At 39.0% G+C, this 22,025-nt stretch overlaps 1 protein-coding gene across 1 annotated transcript in view; it reads left to right on the top strand.

Annotated features, from left to right (window-relative positions):
* The first annotated feature begins 6,421 nt into the window (after nucleotides 1-6,421).
* The window catches only part of FAM171B (family with sequence similarity 171 member B), a 41,800-nt gene continuing 26,196 nt past the window's right edge, over nucleotides 6,422-22,025 (top strand). Inside the window, exon 1 of the mRNA XM_070956863.1 lies at nucleotides 6,422-6,617. Coding sequence (XP_070812964.1) covers nucleotides 6,422-6,617 — 196 coding nt within the window. The remainder of the gene's footprint in view (nucleotides 6,618-22,025) is intronic.

Here is a 22,025-nt window from a genome sequence, read left to right as displayed (position 1 = left end):
TACCAGTGAAAAACAGTGAGTCTGAAGCAATATGAGAAAAGACATCTTGTAAAAATGGAAGGTGTGTGTGTGTGTGTGTGTGTGTGTGTGTTACTTGTGAAGTGGCTTGTATTATTGAATGAACACTTATCTGAATAAAGTTTTGAATGTAAGAAATGGCAAACACATCAACCACCTTCCATTCATATTCTGTATATACAAAATTTTACTCACTTGATCTCCTTCCCAAATAGTTTCACTTGCATAGATGACTGTTCAGATAAATATATTTTTAACTATGAATGACTGGGCTATTTTGACAGTGCTCATGGAGCACTGTGGTGGAGCATAAAGCTTTCTTATACACTATTATGCCCAGATATATCAATGGCCAACCTGAAGAAGCAAAATTAGTCCAAGATGTTGTGTTCAGTACTTCTGAATGAACAGAATCAGCAGAGATTTTTAGCCATAATTCCTGTATTATGTATCCAGAACTCTGTGCAACAACTATTACTCTGCAGAGTTCAGGTGGAGGGAAAACAATGATGAAAACGCCACGGCACTGGCATGGTTTATGCTCTTTTGTAATGTATAATGATGATTACACGTTAGTTATTAAACTAATTTCTGCTTCCGTACTCTTCAATCTCTTGGAAAAATTCCTCATGTTCCACCAGTTTTCTCTGGAGTATTTCCACCATTCTGGAGAACAACAATCAGTTGTGGGTTGCCCCCGGTTCGCACTGGTTCTATAGAACCGGTAGTAGAACCATGGGAGGTTCCGACCCTGACGTCATCAAAATGCTTCTGTGCATTTGCGAGTGCATATACCTGGCCCCGCTGCGAACCGGTAGCAAAGGTAAGTAGAACCCACCCCTGACAACAACGTACAATGAAAAGTATGGCACTTTTCATACTTTCATATAAAGTTATGGCTGCTCTTATAAAGTCAGAGAGAGAGAGGAGGCCAAATAAAAACTCCACTGGAGGGAATACCTGTTACAACCTGAGACATCTGTATCTATGAGGGAGGCAGACTTTGCTCCTGAAGGCTTCTGTCTCCTTTACAAAATACTTTTTTGCACTTCTGCAGGCCACCATCATCCATGAGAAAAGCATTTTGCAAAGGGGACAGAAGCCTTCAGGAGCTTCTCAACCCCCATAACTGAAATTCCTTGGTCAACAGTATCTGTAGAAGGCCGCATCTGCTGGAACAAGTAGGGTGGATTCATCCTGTAGGAGCAAAATGGTTCCTCAGATAACCAGGTCCCATGCCATGAAGGGTTCTAAAGATGATAACTAACACCTTAAATTTGATCTGGAAGCAAACTGGCAACCAATGTGGCTTGCATAGCAGCAGGGTTCCATGTGCCACCCTATGTTGTGGCCCGCCAGCGGATCTGGCAGCAGATTCAGACAGTGAGGAAGTTGGGGAGGAACATGGGCCAGTCCTGGAGTCTGGGGAAGGCTCTGATGAGTGCTCTGAGTTGGAGGCAGAGATGGGGCCAGGGCCATCTCACAGTTGTGAGCTGCCTTCAGAGTTGGACATCAGTGGGGCAGAAGAAAAGCTGGATCCTGTTCCCAGTGTGCACATGCGCAGAGCTGCCAGGAGACCGGAACAGCTAAGGAACAAGGGTCAACTCAGGAGTAAAGCCACAGATGGATGGTGAATGGCCCCTCCCATAGGGAATAAAGAGGAGCAAAGGGGAGGGGAGTTTGCAGGAGACAATTAGTTCATTTGGGCGAAGATCTGTTCCTGCATTTTGCCAAGTATTGTCTGTTACAGTACAGAGTCTGAAAGATATCGGCCTGGCCACTCTCCAAGTCTGATAAAGGTTGGTAATTGTGAACTATCTTGAAAGACTGTGGAAGAGAAAAAGACTTCGCTGGAGAGGAATTCACTGTAAATTAAATAAAAGGGGTTTATCAGGATGAGGACTCAGCTTCGTGCTGCTGGGGAAGCCTAGGTCAGAACACCTTACCTCCACTACCGTCTGTACTGTTCTGTTCTGAACCAGCTTACAAATACTCTTTCGGGGTAGCCCCATGTAGACAGCATATAGGAATCCAAACAAGTTGACAAGCTCAGGAGTGACTGAGCATAGGGTGCAACTGGCACACAACACAAAGTTACAAGAAGACTCTCCTAGCTATAACTGCCTCCTGCACTTTTGAGTATGAGGAGATTGAAAAACGATGAAATTATCATTTTTTTGACAAATTCTATAATATCCTGATTGATTTCCACTAGTAATAGGTGGTAGAAATAACTCTCAAAATACTAACAAAAATAACCAGTAAAATGCTTGCTGTTTGATGGTGATCCAATTTTTAATATCCTCGTCATTCTATTCTGGGTATTTTTCTCCATTATAGTAGGGGGGAAACCATCAACTTTTGCTACTTTACAGAATAACAGGGTTGGAAGGGACTTTGAGGTCTTCTAGTCCAACAAGCAGGAAACCCTACCATTTCAGACAAATGGTTGTCCAATCTCTTTGTAATCTATGTAGTCTTTTCCATAAAAAGATATGTCTTGGGCCATTTAAAGGACCGACAAAGTTATTGTGGTATATGAAGATTTATATACTCGAATGGAAAATAATACTCAAGATTGGATAAAACACTGAAGCTAGCAAGCTATAGTGAGTTTCCTGTCAGCAACATTTGATGTCCTTGTACACATTCACATAATCTCCAAGAGAGCTATTTTATATCCAACAATAACAACACACAGTCATTTTTGCTAAATAATCTCAGTGGAATATCTTTTGTGCTTTCTTGGAAACAAAAATCAAATGCTTTCTACGGATAATAAAATATACCAAGCACTGGTTTTAAATTAATAGGAAATCTCTTTGGCAAACAAATGATCACTATTTCTTTTCACACATTGGCTTATGTGAAGGTAAGAGATTTATTTTTTTGAAGTTGTACTCTAATGCTTCCAGCAAAGCCAGCTTGCAACAGCAGCAGCTGATGATGATGATTAGATTAGTAAAAGCCTGTTGGAGGTTGCTGGTGGGGGATCAACCTGCTGTCCCATTAACCTAATGAATTATAAGAGAGTGTAAGTTCCTCACGGTGTGCACTTCAGACCATGACAAAACCAATCTTCCTCAACCCTTTCCTTTCTAGAAGTACTGGCTTTCTACCAGAAAAAAAATATGAACCATATGAAATATGATTATTACACATATCCTGTCATTAAGATCGTAATGTTGCAGATATTCAGAGAAAGCCCTATTTTTATAGCCCTATTTGTGATGCACAAAATTTGCCTCAAAATGCTCATAAGCTGAAGGACATTCCAACTGCAATGTGGGTCATATTGCATTTTGTGGAAGTGACCTAACCTTGCAAAGGGCTGTATCATGGCATAATGGTTTCAATCCAGCATGCCATATAAATGAAGTGTCCAATCAAAGGAATTCAGGATGTTTACAAATATGGTGTAGAACAGTGTCCCCCAATCTTTTCAGCTCGGTGGACTGACGGAGACAGCAGCGGTAGTGGGGGAGAGGGGATGGATTTGCACATGTGCACACGCTCACCCACGAGTTCCACAGCCCGCTTCTGAACGGGCTGCAGTCCAGACCATGGATCAGGAGTTGGGGACCCCTGGAGTAGAAAGCAATAGCTCTCTTCCACATATCACTAGCTGGCCTATGAAGTTCACTGTCTGTGATTCACGCTGGAGCAAATAGCCATCCAAACAGCCTGATTCTTCTTAAGTTTGTCTAGTCCAGAACTGCTGACCTAGCCACATCTGATGGCAGCAGATTTCACAGCTTAACAATGCAGTGTGTAAAATATTTTCTTTTACTGCTTCTGAATTGCTTGCATTGGCTTTTAATAGATGAGTCAGAGTTCTAATATTAAGAGGGCAGGGGGCAGGGCACATCCATTATCTACATTTTCTGTATTATGTCTGATATACATCTACCATGTCTACTGTTTCTCCTTTTGCTCCAAGTTAAAAGCAACCATTCACCCAGCTTGAAGTGTTCCTTTAGGTTTGTAATTCTTATTTTATCTACTATCCAGGGCAATATGGAATCATTAGCAAACATAACCAATTCATTGCTCACTCTTTATTATAGCACTTTTAAATATAAGTTTTGGGGACTTGTCCTTTTATTCCAGGGCTGCTATATATATTCAGTAATCTTTGAAGAATGATTTTATCTTTTTTGGGGGAAAAGTTTATGTACACAATGTTGTGCCCAAGAATAGTGTTGATTTTTTTTAAAAAAAATTTGGATTCACAAAGCAAGAAAAAGCTAAAATGGTTCCTTCTCTGCAAAGCTTATTTTCCCATCAGTATTATTTTCTTTTTATTATTTTTATTATTTTTAATGTGTTTTATGGGTTTAATATGTATTTTTAACATGTTTATATTGGATTGGGATTGTATTTCTTAATTGTTGTGAGCCGCCCTGAGTCCTATGGAGATAGGGCGGCATACAAACCAAATCAAATAAATTAATTAATTAAAAGAAAGTATTCTTTTAATACTTTCTATCATTTTACCTGTTGTGCTTATGCCTCCAAATTTTCTGTACCCTCACCATCCATTTTAAAAATTGAAGTGATACGGTCAGCAAATGCTAACCTTAAAAGAAGCTGTATTTTTTAGATCAGCAATTTTACTTTTTAATTAATAATTCTCAGATGACTGTCACAGTAGAATGTGTTTTCTAATTGGTGTTTTTTTTTTTCCTTTTTAACCTTTATTGGTTTTGGTACATCTTATTTTCCCCTTGAAATCTCGACATTGTTTCCAGTTCAATAACTTCTAAGTCATGGACAAGATCAATCTACATGTAATCATAAATGCAAAGGCTTTTTTGTGTCCTTGTAATGCTAAAACATGTGGATCTGGGGCAGGGATTTAATATTTAAAGTGAAATTTGTTGCTTGCAACATAGCATAAGCTTCAGAGATATATTTTAAAAGCTTACAGCGAGTAAGCGGGGAGATGTGGCAGACAGAAGTGATTACCCATGATAACATAAAAGATAAATGTTGTAGACCTAACTGTGCTGAAGACCATTATCTTCATGACCTGTTGACCAAGGGAACAAATTAATAGGGGCATTGATGAGTGCCCAGATTCTAGAACTGCAGGCATCAGACCTTGAAATATCAGCTGCAAAAAAGAGGATAAAAGCTGCCAAATCTGTAACTAGCATGGCTAGTTACAGATTTGGCATAAGGGCAAAGATAATTTTCTGTGGTTTCTGGTGGATCCAAAATAAAATAAACATTGATTGTGTATCACTGTGGAACCAAATGTTACCATTGTTGTGATTTGTCTCTTTATGCCTGTTGAGAAAACCAGTCTGTGAAGATTGAGGATCCATGCTTCAAAAAACAAACCACTTTCACTATAACAATATTAGAATACTCAGATCTGTACTTCTGATAGCTGATTGCCATCAAAATTTGTGATGTGTTTTCACAGAGATTTCAGGTGAATCCGATCCACATTTTCTGGCCACACTGATGTTAAACGTTGCTAGCTGCCAAGCTATTTGGAACTTGATGTATAAATGTGTACATTTTTGTGAGTCACAGTGTATTTGAATCTCCAGGGTTGTGTGTGTCATAATGATGTCATCAACTATTGGGATTGTGGTGACTCATTCTTTGCAAATGCAATCTTTGGTTTGAAGATTTAATGTGAATGCATCACAGAGTTAACAGGATCTATACTTGGACCTGTTTTTGCATCATGGGTTAGCTCCAATAGCTAGAATAACATCCATATGGACAGACATAATCTATTATTTGATTATGTTTTCAGGGGAATTCCCGGTTAGAATGATATGAAACCAGTATATGTTCCATGCTTGATCTTTGATGCGCCTCCAACTTTACTGGCTTTAGGCATATATGCATCTTGGCGAGATAGGGGCACCTGGGTACCATTTCTGGGCAACAAGATATTCGCCAAGAGGCCAAGTAAAATGACAGCAGGCTGCCTCAAAACAGACCCCAAATCTAAGTGCAGCTTTCCAGACACTACAAACTTCCAGGATCTGGCGTCGTTTGGAACCGTGTACTGGGTGTTGACTTGCAAACCATCTGGAAGGCACCAAGTGGCCTTCAGGACGGGGGGGTGGGTACCTCCCCAAACCAAACGACGCACAGGTGATGGTCGATAAAACAATTCCCCCGGGGTATGGGGGGGGGGGAGAAACCATCTTCCCTTTGCCGCCTCCCTCCGTGTCACGTGGTTGCAGGAGAGCCGCCTCCTGCCCACTCCCCCCCCCCCCACCCTCAGCGCGGAGGCGCGTGCGGGGTGAAAGAGTCGGGGAGCTGCTTCCTTAGCGTCGCGGCGGCTCAGCTGCGGCCCGAGGCGGCTGCTCTCCCGCCGTTTGGCCGCTCTTCCTCTCGCCCGCAATATGCCTCCGCTGCCCTCCGGCTGGCCGCCATGCCTGGGATTCGCGGGCGTCCGCCGATCTCCTCGCTGCTGGGATTGGCCGCCGCGACGTTCTTCCTCCTTTTGCTGCTGTTGCTGCTGAAGAGCCGCCCGGGTTCCGCGGCTGCCACCGGCGCCGTCGGCTTAACCAGGCGTCCTCAGCAGCGAGCCGGCTCGTCGACGCCGTCTTCCTCCATGGCTGCTCCAGGTAGGTTGCCCCTCTTTTCGGCCCTGGCGGTTGGGCAAAGGTTTTTTTTTTTTTTCTTCCCTGCGACCCAGCATTTGGCTTTGCGTGGCATCCTCGGCGTCCCATTGCACCTCTCGGCGCCTGGGGCACTGCGAGGGATGCCTCTCCTCCCTGCCTCCTTCCCTGCTTCCAGCCATTCCCTTTCCTTTAGGTCCTGCTTCGGTCCTTCCATCCTCTCTTCATTTGATTCCTCGGCAAGCAGCAGTTCGCGCTTCCTTCCCCCCCCCCCCCCCCCCCGCCTGTAAGGACTTGGCTTTCCTCTTAGGATAGCGTCGCTTGGAAGGCTGGATGGAGGTGCGAGGCTCGCAGAGGAGCAGAGAGAGCATCTACTCGTTCCCGGGGCCCTTGGGCCGAAAATACTCTGCCCTCCCTCTTCCCCCCCCCCCCCCGTCCTCCCGCAATTATGTAAACGGCCTCCTTGTTTTCTGACGGAGTTTGCGGCCATCTCGGCTCCCCCCCCCCCCGGTCGTCTTCTCTCCATCGCATCCTTTGCGTCAGATCCATCTCACGACTGGAAATTACAGTGGAATTATTCTAGGATGCTAGAATTCATTTTTCTTCAGTGAAAAAGAAAAAGGAAAGAAAGTCCGGGAAGGGGCGATCTTCATCGAAAGGCTCTGCGATTGTTGTTTTCCCTAGGTAGGGAAATAGGTTGACTTGGCTTCCAGTAAGGAGGATTGTAATGGTGGTGTGTAACATAAACCTTCTCTGGTCCCAAAAGGCTCTCTTGTCTAGAGAATGTGATCTGCCTCTTTTTTTAAATCCGCCACCTTACTTTTATCTCTTTCTAGGTAAATCCTCCCCTCCCTTTAGCTTGCTTCCACCCCCCTTCAATTTGTGCCTGCAGACAGCTTTTCCCCAGGTAGTAGGTAGGTGCCTTCCCTTTGATGCCTCAGCTTTTCCTTAAAGTCTGGCAGACTCCCCTTTTCTCAGGGGGATTACATTAGACCACATGTGTCACTTGTTATTTATGGATAGGGTTGCTGGGGAAGGGTCTTGACCACTGTGTGCTTAATGAAGCGGCTTCCTTGCCTCTTGGGAGGTGTGAATTAGCCCTCCAGTTGCTCTTCCTTTCCCACTGCGGGGGTTTTAATCCCTCCAGAAGAGCAGCTGCAGCTCTACTTTAAAGCGAATAGGAAAGCAGCTCCTTTGGCATATGGCGACTTGATTGTCTTTTGCAATTCCCCTGTAACCACAGAAAGGAAAATATTTTATTCTTATTTATACAAGATGCTTCTGATTTGTAGGCTGGGGTCCATAATTTAAGCAGAAGAGGGTTTTGGATTTTCTTTTTTTTTTCTTTTCTTTCTTTCTTTTTTTTTTGCATATCAGAATTGTGTTTTGTCTGTTTGTGCACATATGTATTCGGTATATATCTAGATATTTACAATTCTACATTAGTGCAAATGCTAGTGTTTGAATATTGAGCAACTCCATTTTCTGCTTTCATTGGGCATTGGTTCAAATAATGCCATGTATGACATTTCCAGCCAGGAGTGTCGGTATCCAGTGATCTGTGACTGCATCTTTGATAGTTTTTAAATTTATGGTTTAATTAACAAAAGAAGTGTTGGTTTGTGACATTGCCTATAATTTTTAATGATAAAGAAAGGTTTTCTCTCTCTTCCTAATCAGTGTACTTTGCTAGCTCCTTTTCTCTTAAGTCTTCAAATATTATATCATTTTATGTTACCCTTTTAAGGATAACTGGTGGCTTTGCAATATCTGTATGCCACTTGAAAGTGGTCTTTAGTTTGTAAGGTAATAGTGAACATGCCTTAAAAATAAGTATATCTTGGATCTTGGCTACAAAGACTAATCTGTATTTTATCTCCCTTCTGATACAAATCTGTGAGCTCATTTGTTTCCTCCCTCTCCATATAAATACCTTTTTGCTAATAGTGAGTACCATGTTCCTTCCATAAGATGATTCTAAAATCAATCTTGCTTTGCAGATTCTCGTACCTTATAGTTGTGTTATGAAAGAATTGGTACTCATAGTTGTATTATGAAGCCTTATTTTTAATGTTTGGATCAGGACTACTTGAAGTTAGCAGCTCATCATTTACATCTTAAGCATCATCATATTAATTCAGTATAGCTTGAATGTCTCTCTGGTGAGAGAGTCAAGAATACATTTCTTCTTTATGGAAATGTGACACTATAGTTAAGCAGCATCCATGTGAAAGATATAGTAATATGATTAATTGAAGCTGGATTTTTTTAATAATATTAAAGGGTGGGTGTAATTTTGATCCACATTTTTATGTAACCTGAGCTTCTTTGCATTTATCTGATAATAGGTAGGCTATTGCATAGTTACAATTTGGGTTGTGTATTCCTCTGAATTTTCTAATACATTTATTTGCTTCAACAGTTGAATAATGATAAAGTGTGGATTTAAAACATATTATTGAAAATGTCATGGAAATAACTGCACCTATTTTGAGGGGCTTTTAAATAATTCAATGTGCTACTAAAACTGAATGAATTTATTAAGAGCCGTGGTGGTTAGAATGCAGTGGTTAGAATGCAGTACTGCAGGCAATTTCTGCTGACTGCTAGCTACCAGAAGTTTGGCAATTCAAATCTCACCGGCTCAAGGTTGACTCCGCCTTCCATCCTTCCGAGGTTGGTTAAATGAGGACCCAGATTGTTGGGAGCAATATGCCGACTCTATAAACTGCTTAGAGAGGGCTATAAAGCACTGTGAAACGGTATATAAGTCTAAGTACTTTTGCTGTTGCTATTATGGCCTGAATGTAAAATTTACAGATCAGGAACAGACTGATTTATTGATCCATAGCTGAGCTACATAGTTTCTGAAATCTGTATGTTACTGCTCCAGAGAGACAACAATGAAAATTCTATTATATGGGATTTCAGCCAATTAATTGCCCTTTTAAATAATGGGAAATTTATTATTTTTCTTAAAACCTGAAAAATATGGGTAAAACACGAATCAAATCTATTTGTTTACTATGTTTAAAGTAACGGCATCAAATATTTCACAGTGACCAGTCACAAAACAAATATAAACCCTTCAAAATTTGCTCAGTTTATAAAACATCTTGATTTTTATCTGGTTTGTATGAGGCTCAGAATGAGGGATTATGATGGAACAGGGGAGTACTTGAAGATAACTTGAAACTAGTGCAACAAAATTTTAGATTGAATGCATATCATATATTTGGAAAGAGAAAAGAAATCCAGAAGAATCCCAGTAGAGGTGAAATAAGTTAATACTATACATTTGTAAAAGATATGCATGTAATTGTTTATTGCAAGAATAATGTTTACGAATGTGTCACATTTTATTCTGAAATGTTATTCGGAAAAGTAAAAGAAGCTCAAAATATTGTGCAGAAGGGAAGTAATTTTTTATGGAAATAAAAGTATCTGATCAAGAGCCTTTTAAAATAGGATGTGAGGACACAGATTCTGATACAGAATTTGATTTAATAATTGTATTTAGATATAATATATATATTATACAACGCATAGTATGCAAGTCACGAATGCTTCAAGAAAAGAATGGTAAACAAATATAAGAAAAAATGGAGAACCTGGAAAACAACCTGAGGAATGAAGACCTGGCAGTGCCATCAATGGAATCAAGAGAGGATTCATTTGAGACAGAGTAATTTTTTAAAACAATCGGTGGAGGGCACTAAGAAGAGGACCGTCAAAATTCTGAAAGAATCTATGATATGGGAAGGGGAAGATGTGAATACAAAAATGGACAGGATGCACAGAACCAGCATAAACATTTGTTTCAAGCAAAATATCTATGCACTTGCCCAGGAAGATGACGAGATCAAGTTATGCAACACTAATTCAACACTAAGGTAATTCTACCCCAAGAAGCTTCTATTAGAAGATACTTTACAAAGAAAGAATGCAAAATTGTTTGATCAGATATAAAATAAGTACTTTTGTAAATGTTGAAAACCCTTCATTGACTTTTTTCCCTGGGTGATTTTTTACTTTTCTTAATTAAAAAGGATTGAATATAGGAAGAGAAGAAATATGTATGAAAGCTAAAAGAGGAGGAGAGAAAATAAGGTTGCTTGTGACTACTGTAAAGAAGAATGGGTCATTCTTTATAGAATCTTTTTCTTTTCTGCATTTTCTTTCACTTTTTCACACACACACACACACACACACACAAATATTTTTTCATGTTTCTTTTATTCATCTACATTTTTTTCAATGAAAACTATAAGGAAAAATGATTTACACAGGAATTTTGTATATGAAAAAATCTATTACCATACGAAATACCAGAATACATCTGTGTTTTAATACAGTAATAAGGAGGAAGAGACACTTGGCAGGGTGTGTAATTCTTGTTTGTACTTGTTTCCTTGTCTTAATCATAATTTTGCTAGAGGCACTATATTTCTCCACCATATTCAGATTCAGGAGATTAGTCTTGAGAATTGATTCTACAGAATAGGAGATTGCTTTACATTTTAAGAACAAAGGAAAAATGTCATGACCAAACTTCTTCAGCTTCAATATGCAAAATATAGAATAAGGGAATAATAAATTAATAATAACAAATAATAATAAATAATAAATTTCAATAAGAGAAGGATTTGAATCGAGGTGTCCTTGGTTAAAATTCAACATGTATCTGGTTTGACTAGCTATATTGGATAGCAGCTTCCATAATAGTTGGGTACTCTAGTTGGAATGATGGTATAGTTTGGAACAGCTGATACAGGAATTGAATACTTCCTACATTTTAATTGCATGGACATTGAACAGGATTTCTTGATTATGTGGAGTTATTCTATGGTAATTGATTTTTTTTGTTGAAATAGTACATATCAGTGTACTTTTCTTCATTATAATTTGAGGTTTTTGAAAGTAATGACTTGCCATATGATAGATTTTGTCTTAAATTCTTTTGTAAGAAAATCAAATTTATAAGGATTGTATAAGATTGATACTTTATCATGGCTCACTGATCTTGCTGGTTCTCTGTCCTCATATTTGCCTCTATTGATTGCTTTCCTATGAAAAATTCAATGAACAAAGTTGGAAAAAAAACACTTTCCACTAATTAGCTTGCCTTAAACTTTGCCCTCTAAATATTTTATCACATATATATTATTTATTAAAATGGATTTATCTTTTAAGTTTCATGAGCAGTGCCTGAATTAATTTGACAGCAGGTGTTTGATACATTATCTGGAAGCAGAAAAAAAAAGAATGTCAAGTAATGGCACATATTTAAATACTATAGATTCTGTAGTTATCTCTGATTATAAATAGTAATTATAAGATGGTGACCCTACCTCAAATTAAGGGATTACAGGATCATAAAAAGGGACTTTAAAAAAGGAGTTGTGTATGGTAATGAAATTTAGTATAAGCTAGTTCATCTGTCCATGCCTTGGCACCAATGCAACATAAGTTGTAACACTGAATTGAAATATACAGGTTGCAGTGTATTTGCAGGTGTGCATATGAACCAGTTATATCTGCTAAATTCTTTTTCATGTAAATTCCTCTTGGAGCAGCTGAAGCAGTTTCTATCTCCTTCTATATTTCATATCTAACTGTTCTTGCTCCTGGCAAATAGATGGGGAAGAAATGGAGGTAGTGACAGATTTTATTTTCCTGGGCTGCAAGATCACCACAGATGGGGACTGCAGCCAAGAAATTAAAAGACGCTTGCTCCTGGGGAGGAAAGCTCTGGCAAATCTAGACAGCATTCTAAAAAGCAGAGACATCACCCTGCCAACAAGAGTGCGTATAGTCAAGGCTATGGTTTTCCCAGTTGCAATGTATGGCTGTGAAAGTTGGACCATAAGAAAGGCTGAGTGCCAAAGAATTGAGGCCTTTGAACTATGGTGCTGGAAAAGACTCCTGCAAGTCCCTTGGACTGCAAGGCGATTAAACTGGTCAGTCCTAGAGGAGATCAACCCTAACTGCTCTTTAGAAGGCCAGATCCTGAAGATGAAACTCAAATACTTTGGCTACCTAATGAGAAGGAAGGACTCACTGGAGAAGACCCTAATGCTGGGAAAGATTGAGGGCAAAAGAAGAATGGGACGACAGAGAATGAGATGGCTGGATGGATTCACTGAAGCAGTAGGCGTGAGCTTAAATGGACTCCAGAGGATGGTAGAGGACAGGAAGGCCTGGAGGAATGTTGTCCATGGGGTTGTGATGGGTCGGACACGACTTCACAACTAACAACAACAAAACTGTTCTTGCGCAGTACCTTACCTTCTGTTTTTCTACAGTAAATGTTACGGCTGCTTGACATCAATCACATTCCCTGTGGTGTGTCACACCACATGGAAAGCCAGTTGTTGATAAGCTCTAGCTAGAGATTGTATTTTATTGCTCCAAGATTGACAGGTGGTCTGGTCACCCAAGGGACGCTTTAAATTAACAACTTTATGGCAATTGTCCGGAACTGGTGTGGGTGGGGAGGAGTCTTGTATCTCTGCCTAGAGTATTAGAATCTGAAATGTTTCAACCATCTCTGAAAGATTCAAAAGTAGTGCATGGAATTCTGTCATGGTGCAGGGTGGTGATAGGAATCTTAGAGCTTGAACAAATTTACTGTCAAACATCATTTCCCCCCAAAAAATGTTTACTGTATTTCTTGATTTAGAGGTCATTCTATATATTATATATTATTTTGTGTTTATTTACTTGCTTGCTATCTTTAAGATAAAAGCCATGACTAGAAGAAGGAGCCTGTTCTAAATCACTGGTGCCTGTCATCCTGCCACCACTACTTCAAATCTTTCAATTACAGTCATGTGAATTGGATTAGCTCTGAGGGTTAATAACTACTAAGCTGTGGCTGCCTCTCTCATAAGAGCAGCCTTGCATTGCACACTGAAGCACTGACAGCTCTAGCTAGGAACCCAGGTTTACATAGGCCAGGACAACTGTAGTTAATGAATCTTGCAAGTTTAAATGATTCTCTTTTCATCACTTTATCTTTGGGTGAACTAGTGAGAAGCCTGTCTGAGAGCTTTTCTCAAATTAATTTCTTAGAAAGGACTTAAGCCATACTTATCTGACCGCTCCTGTGCTAGCAGCTTTTCTGGCTGACCTTTAAGGCCATTCCCTACGCCCTCTGCAAGCATTACCAGACTGAAAAGTTGATTGGTCCCATCATTATGCCAGTTCCTAAGAATACCAGGTATTGCATGTAACTAGTGAAAGGATGTCAAAAGGTTGGTGGATAGCTGTCCAGTTTTGTTTTGTTTTTCTTTGGCGAATTGTGATTATAGGCTCACTTCAGTGAAGTTTTGGAAGACTTTGTTTTTCTGTATCTGTTTCCCTCTTCAATATCTTTTACATATGTTGTAATGCTGCTTTTTGTCTCTTCTAACTTAAAATTCTTTTAAGTTTTTTTGCTGAGATCTTTTTCTTGCTTGCTTTGGCTTCTCTTCTTGGCTGACATCCTCTTTGCTTGCCTCTATTTTTTAGATCTCAGGCAGTCTCTTTTCAGATTCATTCTTAATATCTTTTAAATTCATTCCAAAATTCCTCTGGTTTCCAATCCATGGTGTTTGGGGATTTTAGAGCATTTCCTAACGTTTTCCTTGAAAATGGTAGGTATCGTATTGTGAAAATTGGTGGACTTTCATCTTCTCTCTTAGCCTAACCTTGAATTTGCACATGAGCAGTTTGTGATCTCTTCCGCAGTCGGGCCTTAACCACATCTCTGTGGTTAAAACTGAGCTCTTCCACCTTCTTGTGCCAAGAATATTGTCGATTTGATTCCTCTGGACTCCATCTGTTGATGTCCACACATATAGATATCATTTTGGTTTTATGAAGACTATTAGGAATTAAGAAATCAATGGATTGGCAAAAATTGATAAATCATTCATATTTCCAACTTTGGCATTCGAATCTCAAACAAGGTACCACTACCACCAAAACCCAAACAAGGTAGCATAGTAGCATAGGCTTTGGAGGCAGTACATCATTTTTGCATGCATGATGCACACATATCATCTGTGAAGTGCAATCACTCGTTCAAAAGGGGGAAAAAAATCCTGGGTAAGAGGGAACCATCATTAGTTATATTCTCCCTGGCAATCATGTTATTAATAGATACAGGTAGTCCTCGACTTATGACCACAATTGAGCCCAAAATTTCTGTTGTTAAGTGAAACATTTGTTAAGTAAGTTTTGCCCCATTTTACAACCTTGCTTGCCACCATTGTTAAGTGAATCACTGCAGTTCATAAGTTAGTAACTTGTTAAGTGAATCTGGCTTCCCCATTGACTTCGCTTGTCAGAAAGTTGCAAAAAGTGAACACATGATCTTGGGACACTGCAACCGTCATAAATATGAGTCAGTTACTAAGTCTCCAAATTTTGATCACATGACCAGGGGGGATGCTACAGAAGTTGTAACTGAAAAATGGCTATAAGTCGCTTTTTTCAGTGCCGTTGTAACTTTGAATGGTCACTAAATAAACTGTTGTAAGTCGATGATTACCTGTAGTCCCTTTCATAATAGCCATTTAGCAAGATTGTACAATATACAGAGCCAGCATCGTAATTAAGATCTAGATTTGGACCTAGGGAGACCCAGGTTCAATTTTCCATTCAATCACAGAGCCTTTTCATGAATTTTAGGTCAGCCACTGCCTTTTTGTAACCTAGTTTACAGGACTGTTGTGAGGCCTAGGACTATTCTCAGAATAACGGATCTACTGACCAAGTCAAAAAGATTTAATGGCCCTGTCCTATGTGACCAGCCCCATATTTTTAAGACACCTGTGTCTCCTGCCACAAATAGTTGGGATAAAGGGGTAGTTTGGTGGTCATAAGAAAATACTTTCTGATACAATAGTTGCTACTTCGTGGAACAACTTTCGCCAAAGACATTGGCCCAGATTCCTTCCGGGATTTATTTTTAAGATGGTCTAGTTTTAATTTTGGGGAAATGGGTGTGATATTTAAAGGCTGCATTCCTGACTGACTGCTGTTAGAAAAAAAAATAATTGTTCATTTTTTTAAAAAAATGTATAATGTTATTAAGTTATGCCTTGGATGGTTTTGCTAAATGAAAATGCAAGATTGAAAATCTTCCTTAATATTAAAAAGAATAACCATGTTGACAAAGCTCCTTTAGAGCTTAAGGGCAAATGAAATTATTCTTTTGTTTGCAGATACAATTAATACTGTGTAAGATATGGAATATTGATAGGAAGAGTACTCTTTAAAAGATTTACGAATTTTGATAAGTTAGCTCTAACAACAATGTCCATGATATTGGGCAGCTCACAACCAATCCAAGTGGGGATGGAGACTGAGAAATCAGTAAGCTTGGACTTTATATCAAGACTATAAGTTCAGCTGAGTTTTAGAATTTGAAAAAAACCTGGTCTTATTTCTCAGAGTTTTGAATTTGGTATGTGATTATTTGGGGGGTGGGGTGGGGGAACGGCCATGTATCAGTTGTGCCATGGAAACAATCATTTCATGAGATGGTGTGTATACATTCATGTATTTTTTATTACTTCAGCTTTAAGTGATTTTTTAAAAATGTGTATTTTATACTTAAATAACTCTAGGAAATAATTGTGGTTCCAGCCATGTTTGTTTCCTAGCTATTCTGCATGCTCAGATCTTCTTGCTTTCTGCAAATTTTTGCAAACATTTTGCAATGTTGGCTGGGAAATTCTGGGAGTTGAAGTCCACACATTTAAAGCTGTTAAGGTTGACTGACGCTGATGTAGACAAAGAGCATATGGCCATAAAACAATCCAATTTATTGAAATTTGCTTTCAGCACAAAGCCCAGAAGCTTCTGTTGTTTCATCACATTTGTCTCTTTTACAGGCGGTCCTCAACTAGCCTGTGGATCACACCAATCCAAGAGATGTGTTCAGACTTGAATGAACTGGAATACATTTATTTGCTGCTGCTTCTACAGATAAACTACTTGTTTTAGTCACAGTTAAAACGGATGTCACCAGATGGATAGATGCACTTGAAGAAGATGATATCCATTCATTGTGTCTGACTCTTGACGATTCTGTGGGGCAATTCTCTCCATTTCTTCCAATCTTGCACTACTTTTGAGTTGCTCTATGTTCTTGCTGGTCTCAGCCAGAGCTGTGGAGTCGGGAGATAAATGTTCCGACTCCGACTCCGACTCCGACTCCTCAGTTTTTTGTACTTCCGACTCCGACTCCGACTCCGACTCCCCGACTCCGACTCCTCTGTATTAATATGCGAATGTATTTTATACATTCCTTGAAGGAAAGAAAGGCAACATACATGTCATTACCACAGGACTACTGGCTGGGAAGCCAACAGTCTACTGTATTGAACAGTTTAAGCAAAAGACAAACACAATGAAAACAACAAAGTTTTATTAATTTTTTTTTATTAATTTAATTAATCAAGTTGCTGGATAGTAGCAGCAGGCATAAACATCAGGAACAGGAACTTTACCAGTTCAAAAATACAAACCACATTATTTGGTTGTTTTAGAACAAAAACAAAGCTTATCTATATGAACCAAAAACAAAATCTGTAAAACCTAGAAATGGTTTATATTAATCTTGAAATGTAGTTATAGGCTTAGCAAATGCAAATCAATTCAATGTAGAGTTCTAAGGAAGAGAATTGCCTCTGCCAGATCCTCTTTCATAGAGGCTCTTAAGTCAGACTTTATTATTTTTAGGGCTGAAAATAATCTTTCGACACTGACTTGGGTGGGTGGCATTGCAGTAACTATTCTGGCCACATCACTAACGATCTCTGGATAAACAAGGATGGCTTCTTCAACAGTAAGTTTTGATGAGCGATCATACTTTTCAACTTCTTTTAGTGCTTTATAAAACTCCTGTTGGAATTTTTTTATTTGGACATTTACTGGTTCTGTAACGCTTATGCGACGTCGCTTTCCTTTAGCAACTTCCATTTTGTCTAAGAAGGAATCAAAGTCTAATTCTTCGTTTGAAGAAGATGATTCTGAGTTACCACTATTGCTTAAAAGAACTCCATCCTCCTGTGGAGGTATTTCAGGTCGTAATCCCTTCATGCGAACTGCTACATCATAGAGGGCCTTTTTCCCAGTAGCAATCTGTTTACTGTTCAATAAAAGTCGGCTCATTGGGTCGACATAAATAGCCGCTAACAAGATTTCATTTTCCAGCAAAAGACTCTCTCTTTTCATCATTGAAGATGCAATGCCCTCAGCTATTAACCCTCCATTTTTGTTCAGGCGATATAACAGGCTCTTCCATTCCAAGAGGAATTTACCCGGGGTTAGATCATCACATTGCAACCTCTTGGTGACAGTGAAGGGGTGAGAAAGAAGGTTCTCCAGCTCTTTTGTTTGTGTCCACTGGCTTGCAGTTAATGCAAGATTTTCATTGTCCATTTCTTCTATGAAGTCTTTAAGTTCAAGCAAACGCTTCACCATTAAATAAGTGCTTCCCCAGCGAGTTGTTTGATCCAAAATGGCTCCTTTTCCTGCACGTCTTTTCAAAATTGCATCTGTTTTTGGGGCCCTGGCTGCAACAGTTACTTGCCGTAATTTGCCAATTAATGTAGCTGCATGGCGATCTTTTAATCCATCTCTTATGGCAAGTTGCAGTGTATGAACAGCACATCGCATATGATGAATAGTAGCAAGCTTCAATGCTTCTTCAACAAAGTTGTCTAAAAAAATATCAGCATTCTCTTCAGTTTCTAAACTTTCTCTAATACTTGCAGAGCTGTCTTCCTCTAAGTCTAATATCTGTTTGATACCTTCTTCATCTGCCTTCATCTTCTCAATTGTGCTCAACATGTTAGAAGCGTTATCTGTCACAACACATAAAATCTGTTCCTTTTTAATTTCAAAATCTTCTAGAACACCCTCCACTAACTTCTGAAGGTAATCACTGGTGTGATGTGCCTGAGTGTCCTTTACTCCGAGGGTCCGTGTTATTGTTTTGTTATTTTCATCCACAAATCTAACATTAATAGCGAAATAATTGACTCTGTGACGTGTGCATGCATCCATTTTAAGGAAGACAAAACGTCCTTTCATAACTTTCTGTAGTTCTTCCTTTTTACATTTGGCCTCCTCAATTATAAGTTTCCTTATACTTTCTCTTTCCAGAGAAACACCAAGTTTTTTTGCCATTTCTCCATTTAGGCCTAAAAAGGCTGTCTGTGAAAAGAAGGATAGTGGTACACTATTCTTTACTACCATTTCAATAATGTGGTGTTTGAATTTTTCTGGTGTCATCCTTATGGTAACTTTGTCAGATATAAAGAATTTTCTTATTTGTGATTGTTCTCCAGTAGATTTCTGAACGTTTTTTGTCACAGAAGTAGATGCAATGTTTTCATTGCTATCTTTCTCATTCACGGCTTCTAACACTTTGGGATGAAAACGCTGTAAGTGTCTTTTCAAATTTGATGCTCTTGTAGGTGCATTTTTATCAGGCCCACTGAAACTGCTAATTTTTGCATCACATTGTTTTTCACCATCATCATCTTTTCTAATACATTGGCACACGTAATGTTTTCCATCACTTGATAATGCAAAGTGCTCATAAACAGTAGACTTTGTTGTGTTTGTTGTTAGCAGTCTTTTTGCCATTGTTTAGGATGCCTCTTTCCCTAAAATATAAAATATGTTATACTAACTGGCATATAATTAGATTTTTAATATCAACATACACAGTCTTGTAAGTTGTACGTACATGGCTTTATACAAACAAATAAGCTATATATCCCAGCACTAAACCTAGACATGATTTGTCCTATACAATATAAACACTTACAGTTGAATCCAAGAAGCTGTTCCACCAAGTTCTTCTAAGCCAGTGGTTCTCAACCTTCCTAATGCCGCGACCCTTTAATACAGTTCCTCATGTTGTGGTGACCCCCAACCAGGGGTGGGTTCTAAATTTTTTTACTACCGGTTCTGTGGGCGTGGCTTATTTTGTGGGCATGGCTTGGAGGTTATGTGACTGGGTGGGTGTGGCTAGCTGGTCATGTGACCGGGTGGCCATGGCTATGTGTATAGAGGGCTGAAAAAAGTCATTTCTGACAGGTCCTCGCACTTTTGACTGGTCCTCACACTTATGACCATCCTCACATTTATGCCCGTGCAGCATTTTTAACAACCATGTCACTCATTTCACAACTGCTTCTCTTCACCATGGTGACAAGATAGGGCAAAAACGTAAAATGTGAGGACAGTCGTAAGTTCGAGGACTGGTCAAAAGGGAGAGGACCAGTCAGAAATAACTTTTTCAGCCCTCTGAGTAGTCCATATACATAAAAGGATACAGCAATAGAGAGGGATGAAGGAAGGGAAGGGAAATTAGAGTAGGAGTGAGGGTAAGAGAGGGAGGAAGAGAGGAGGAGAAGGAGAAAGGAAGAGGAAGTAGGGAGGAGAAGAAGAGGGTGAGGAAGAGAAAGTAAGAAGGAAAGAAAAGAGAGAGGTGGTAGGTTTGAGGAGAAAGATTGCTGTACAATAAAAAAGATGAAAGGGAAGAAAGCCAACCCCAAACAAATATAAAGATATTAAGATAAAGAATGAATTGTTAAACTTTAAAGAATAAAAGAGAACAAATATGAATAAATAACAATAATTAGAAACACACATACAAACATACAATGTATTTTCTTTGAACAGAGTATTTGGCCGGTTCATAAATTTAAACAGTGTTTAGTCATTTCAATTAAATTTACAATTTCTATATTTCCTTTTTGCCATATTTATTCCTCATCTATTTTTGTAAAAAACCAATATTACCCTTCATCCTCATCTCTAATCTTAATCAAATTCAATTTTTCCCTTCTATTCTATATTATACCCCTTCCCATTGTCATCTATTTTTATATCCATCCTCACATTGGTTAATTATGTAATATTACAGTTGTTTAATATGAATTCAACATTTTAATATAAATCAATTAGTTATATAACTACCTTTTTTGTATATTAATCAATATGAACATGAATATTCCAATTATTTCCATGCAATCCAATTTCTTACAAATCAATTAATTATATTTACCAATAATAATAAACCAAATAATTTCCCCCATATATTCCTCCAAACCACAACTTAACCATTTCTGCTTTCAACACAATATACAATTAATAGTATCTCAATTATTACAATTCCCTAGTTAAATAGAGCTTTTTTTCTTTTGTGTTTTAAAATCTCCTTTTTTCCCTAAATTTCCCGTTGTTTGCACCTACCTTTTTTGGTGAGGAAAAAGAAAAGAAATCTGCCTGCCTAATTTTCTAACATGCAAAACCAACAGCCTGCTTTACTTTCTCTTTCGTTTTTCAGTATAGCTAGGGGGGGGAAAATCTGCAGTCTTTCCAAGCAAGCAAAAGAGCACTGAGCAAAACAGGTAGTTGGGCAGAAGCTGCTGCCTTCTCCTTTTTGTGTGCTGATCTGCTGCTGAAGATAGGGCAGTGGGAGGATCCAGGAAGGGGCATTTATTATAAAACATGATTTCCCTAGTAGAATCCCATAGTCATGTTTAAAGTTTAAGCTAACAATCAGAGTTTACAAGTTTTTATAGCCTTAGCTGAATGACAGCAGTTTTTCCAATGGTTTACAGCTTCAGTCTTGAACTATTGATCCTCCATTCCCTTCACTTATGCAAGTGTCTCTAGTCCTGCAAAAAACATATTTACTTAATCCCTTATCAGTGAGAGGCTAGGTTACCCATGGGCGCTGCGTTCCCTGTAACAGCAGAACACAACACTATGGAAAGTATAAGTATTGCCACTCCTAATTGTGCGTTGCGTGCCTTATAGTGAAGCACATGAAAAGCATGCTTCTTCACGGTCACTTAACGTGTTCATTTTGCGGTTACGTGAGGCACTGCATGCATTGGTCTTTATTCTTACAGTAGAGAAGTCATTAATTATAACTTTTTGTGAATTGGGACATTTAAACTTGCTTTTTTTAAAATTCCAATCTAAATTTAGTAGGAGTCGGAGTCGGAGTCGGTGCATTGTTTGCCGACTCCGACTCCGACTCCAGGTACCCAAAATTTCCTCCGACTCCGACTCCTTGACTCCGACTCCGACTCCACAGCACTGGTCTCAGCTTTGATGGTGTCCAGCTACTGTGTTCTTTGACGGCCTGCTTTCCTTTTACTGCTAATTTTCCAAACATAATTGATTTCTGCAGTGAATTTCCCCGCATGGCATGGTCAAAATAAGTGAGACGCTGTTTTATGATTTTGCCTTCCAGTGACATGTATGCTGTTATACTCTCCAATACTTGCTGGTTAAATCACCTCTGCTGTCCAATAAATATGCAGGAGCCTTCTCTAGCATCACAGCTCAGATGAGTCAGTTTTCTTCCTGTCACACATACAAAGACATAAA

The sequence above is a fragment of the Pituophis catenifer genome, unplaced genomic scaffold (genome assembly GCF_029215685.1).
Source record: "Pituophis catenifer annectens isolate HBS135680 unplaced genomic scaffold, rPitCat1.0.hap2 SCAF_1, whole genome shotgun sequence".
Taxonomy (NCBI): Eukaryota; Metazoa; Chordata; class Lepidosauria; order Squamata; family Colubridae; genus Pituophis; species Pituophis catenifer.
This window is presented reverse-complemented; position numbering and strand designations above follow the sequence as displayed.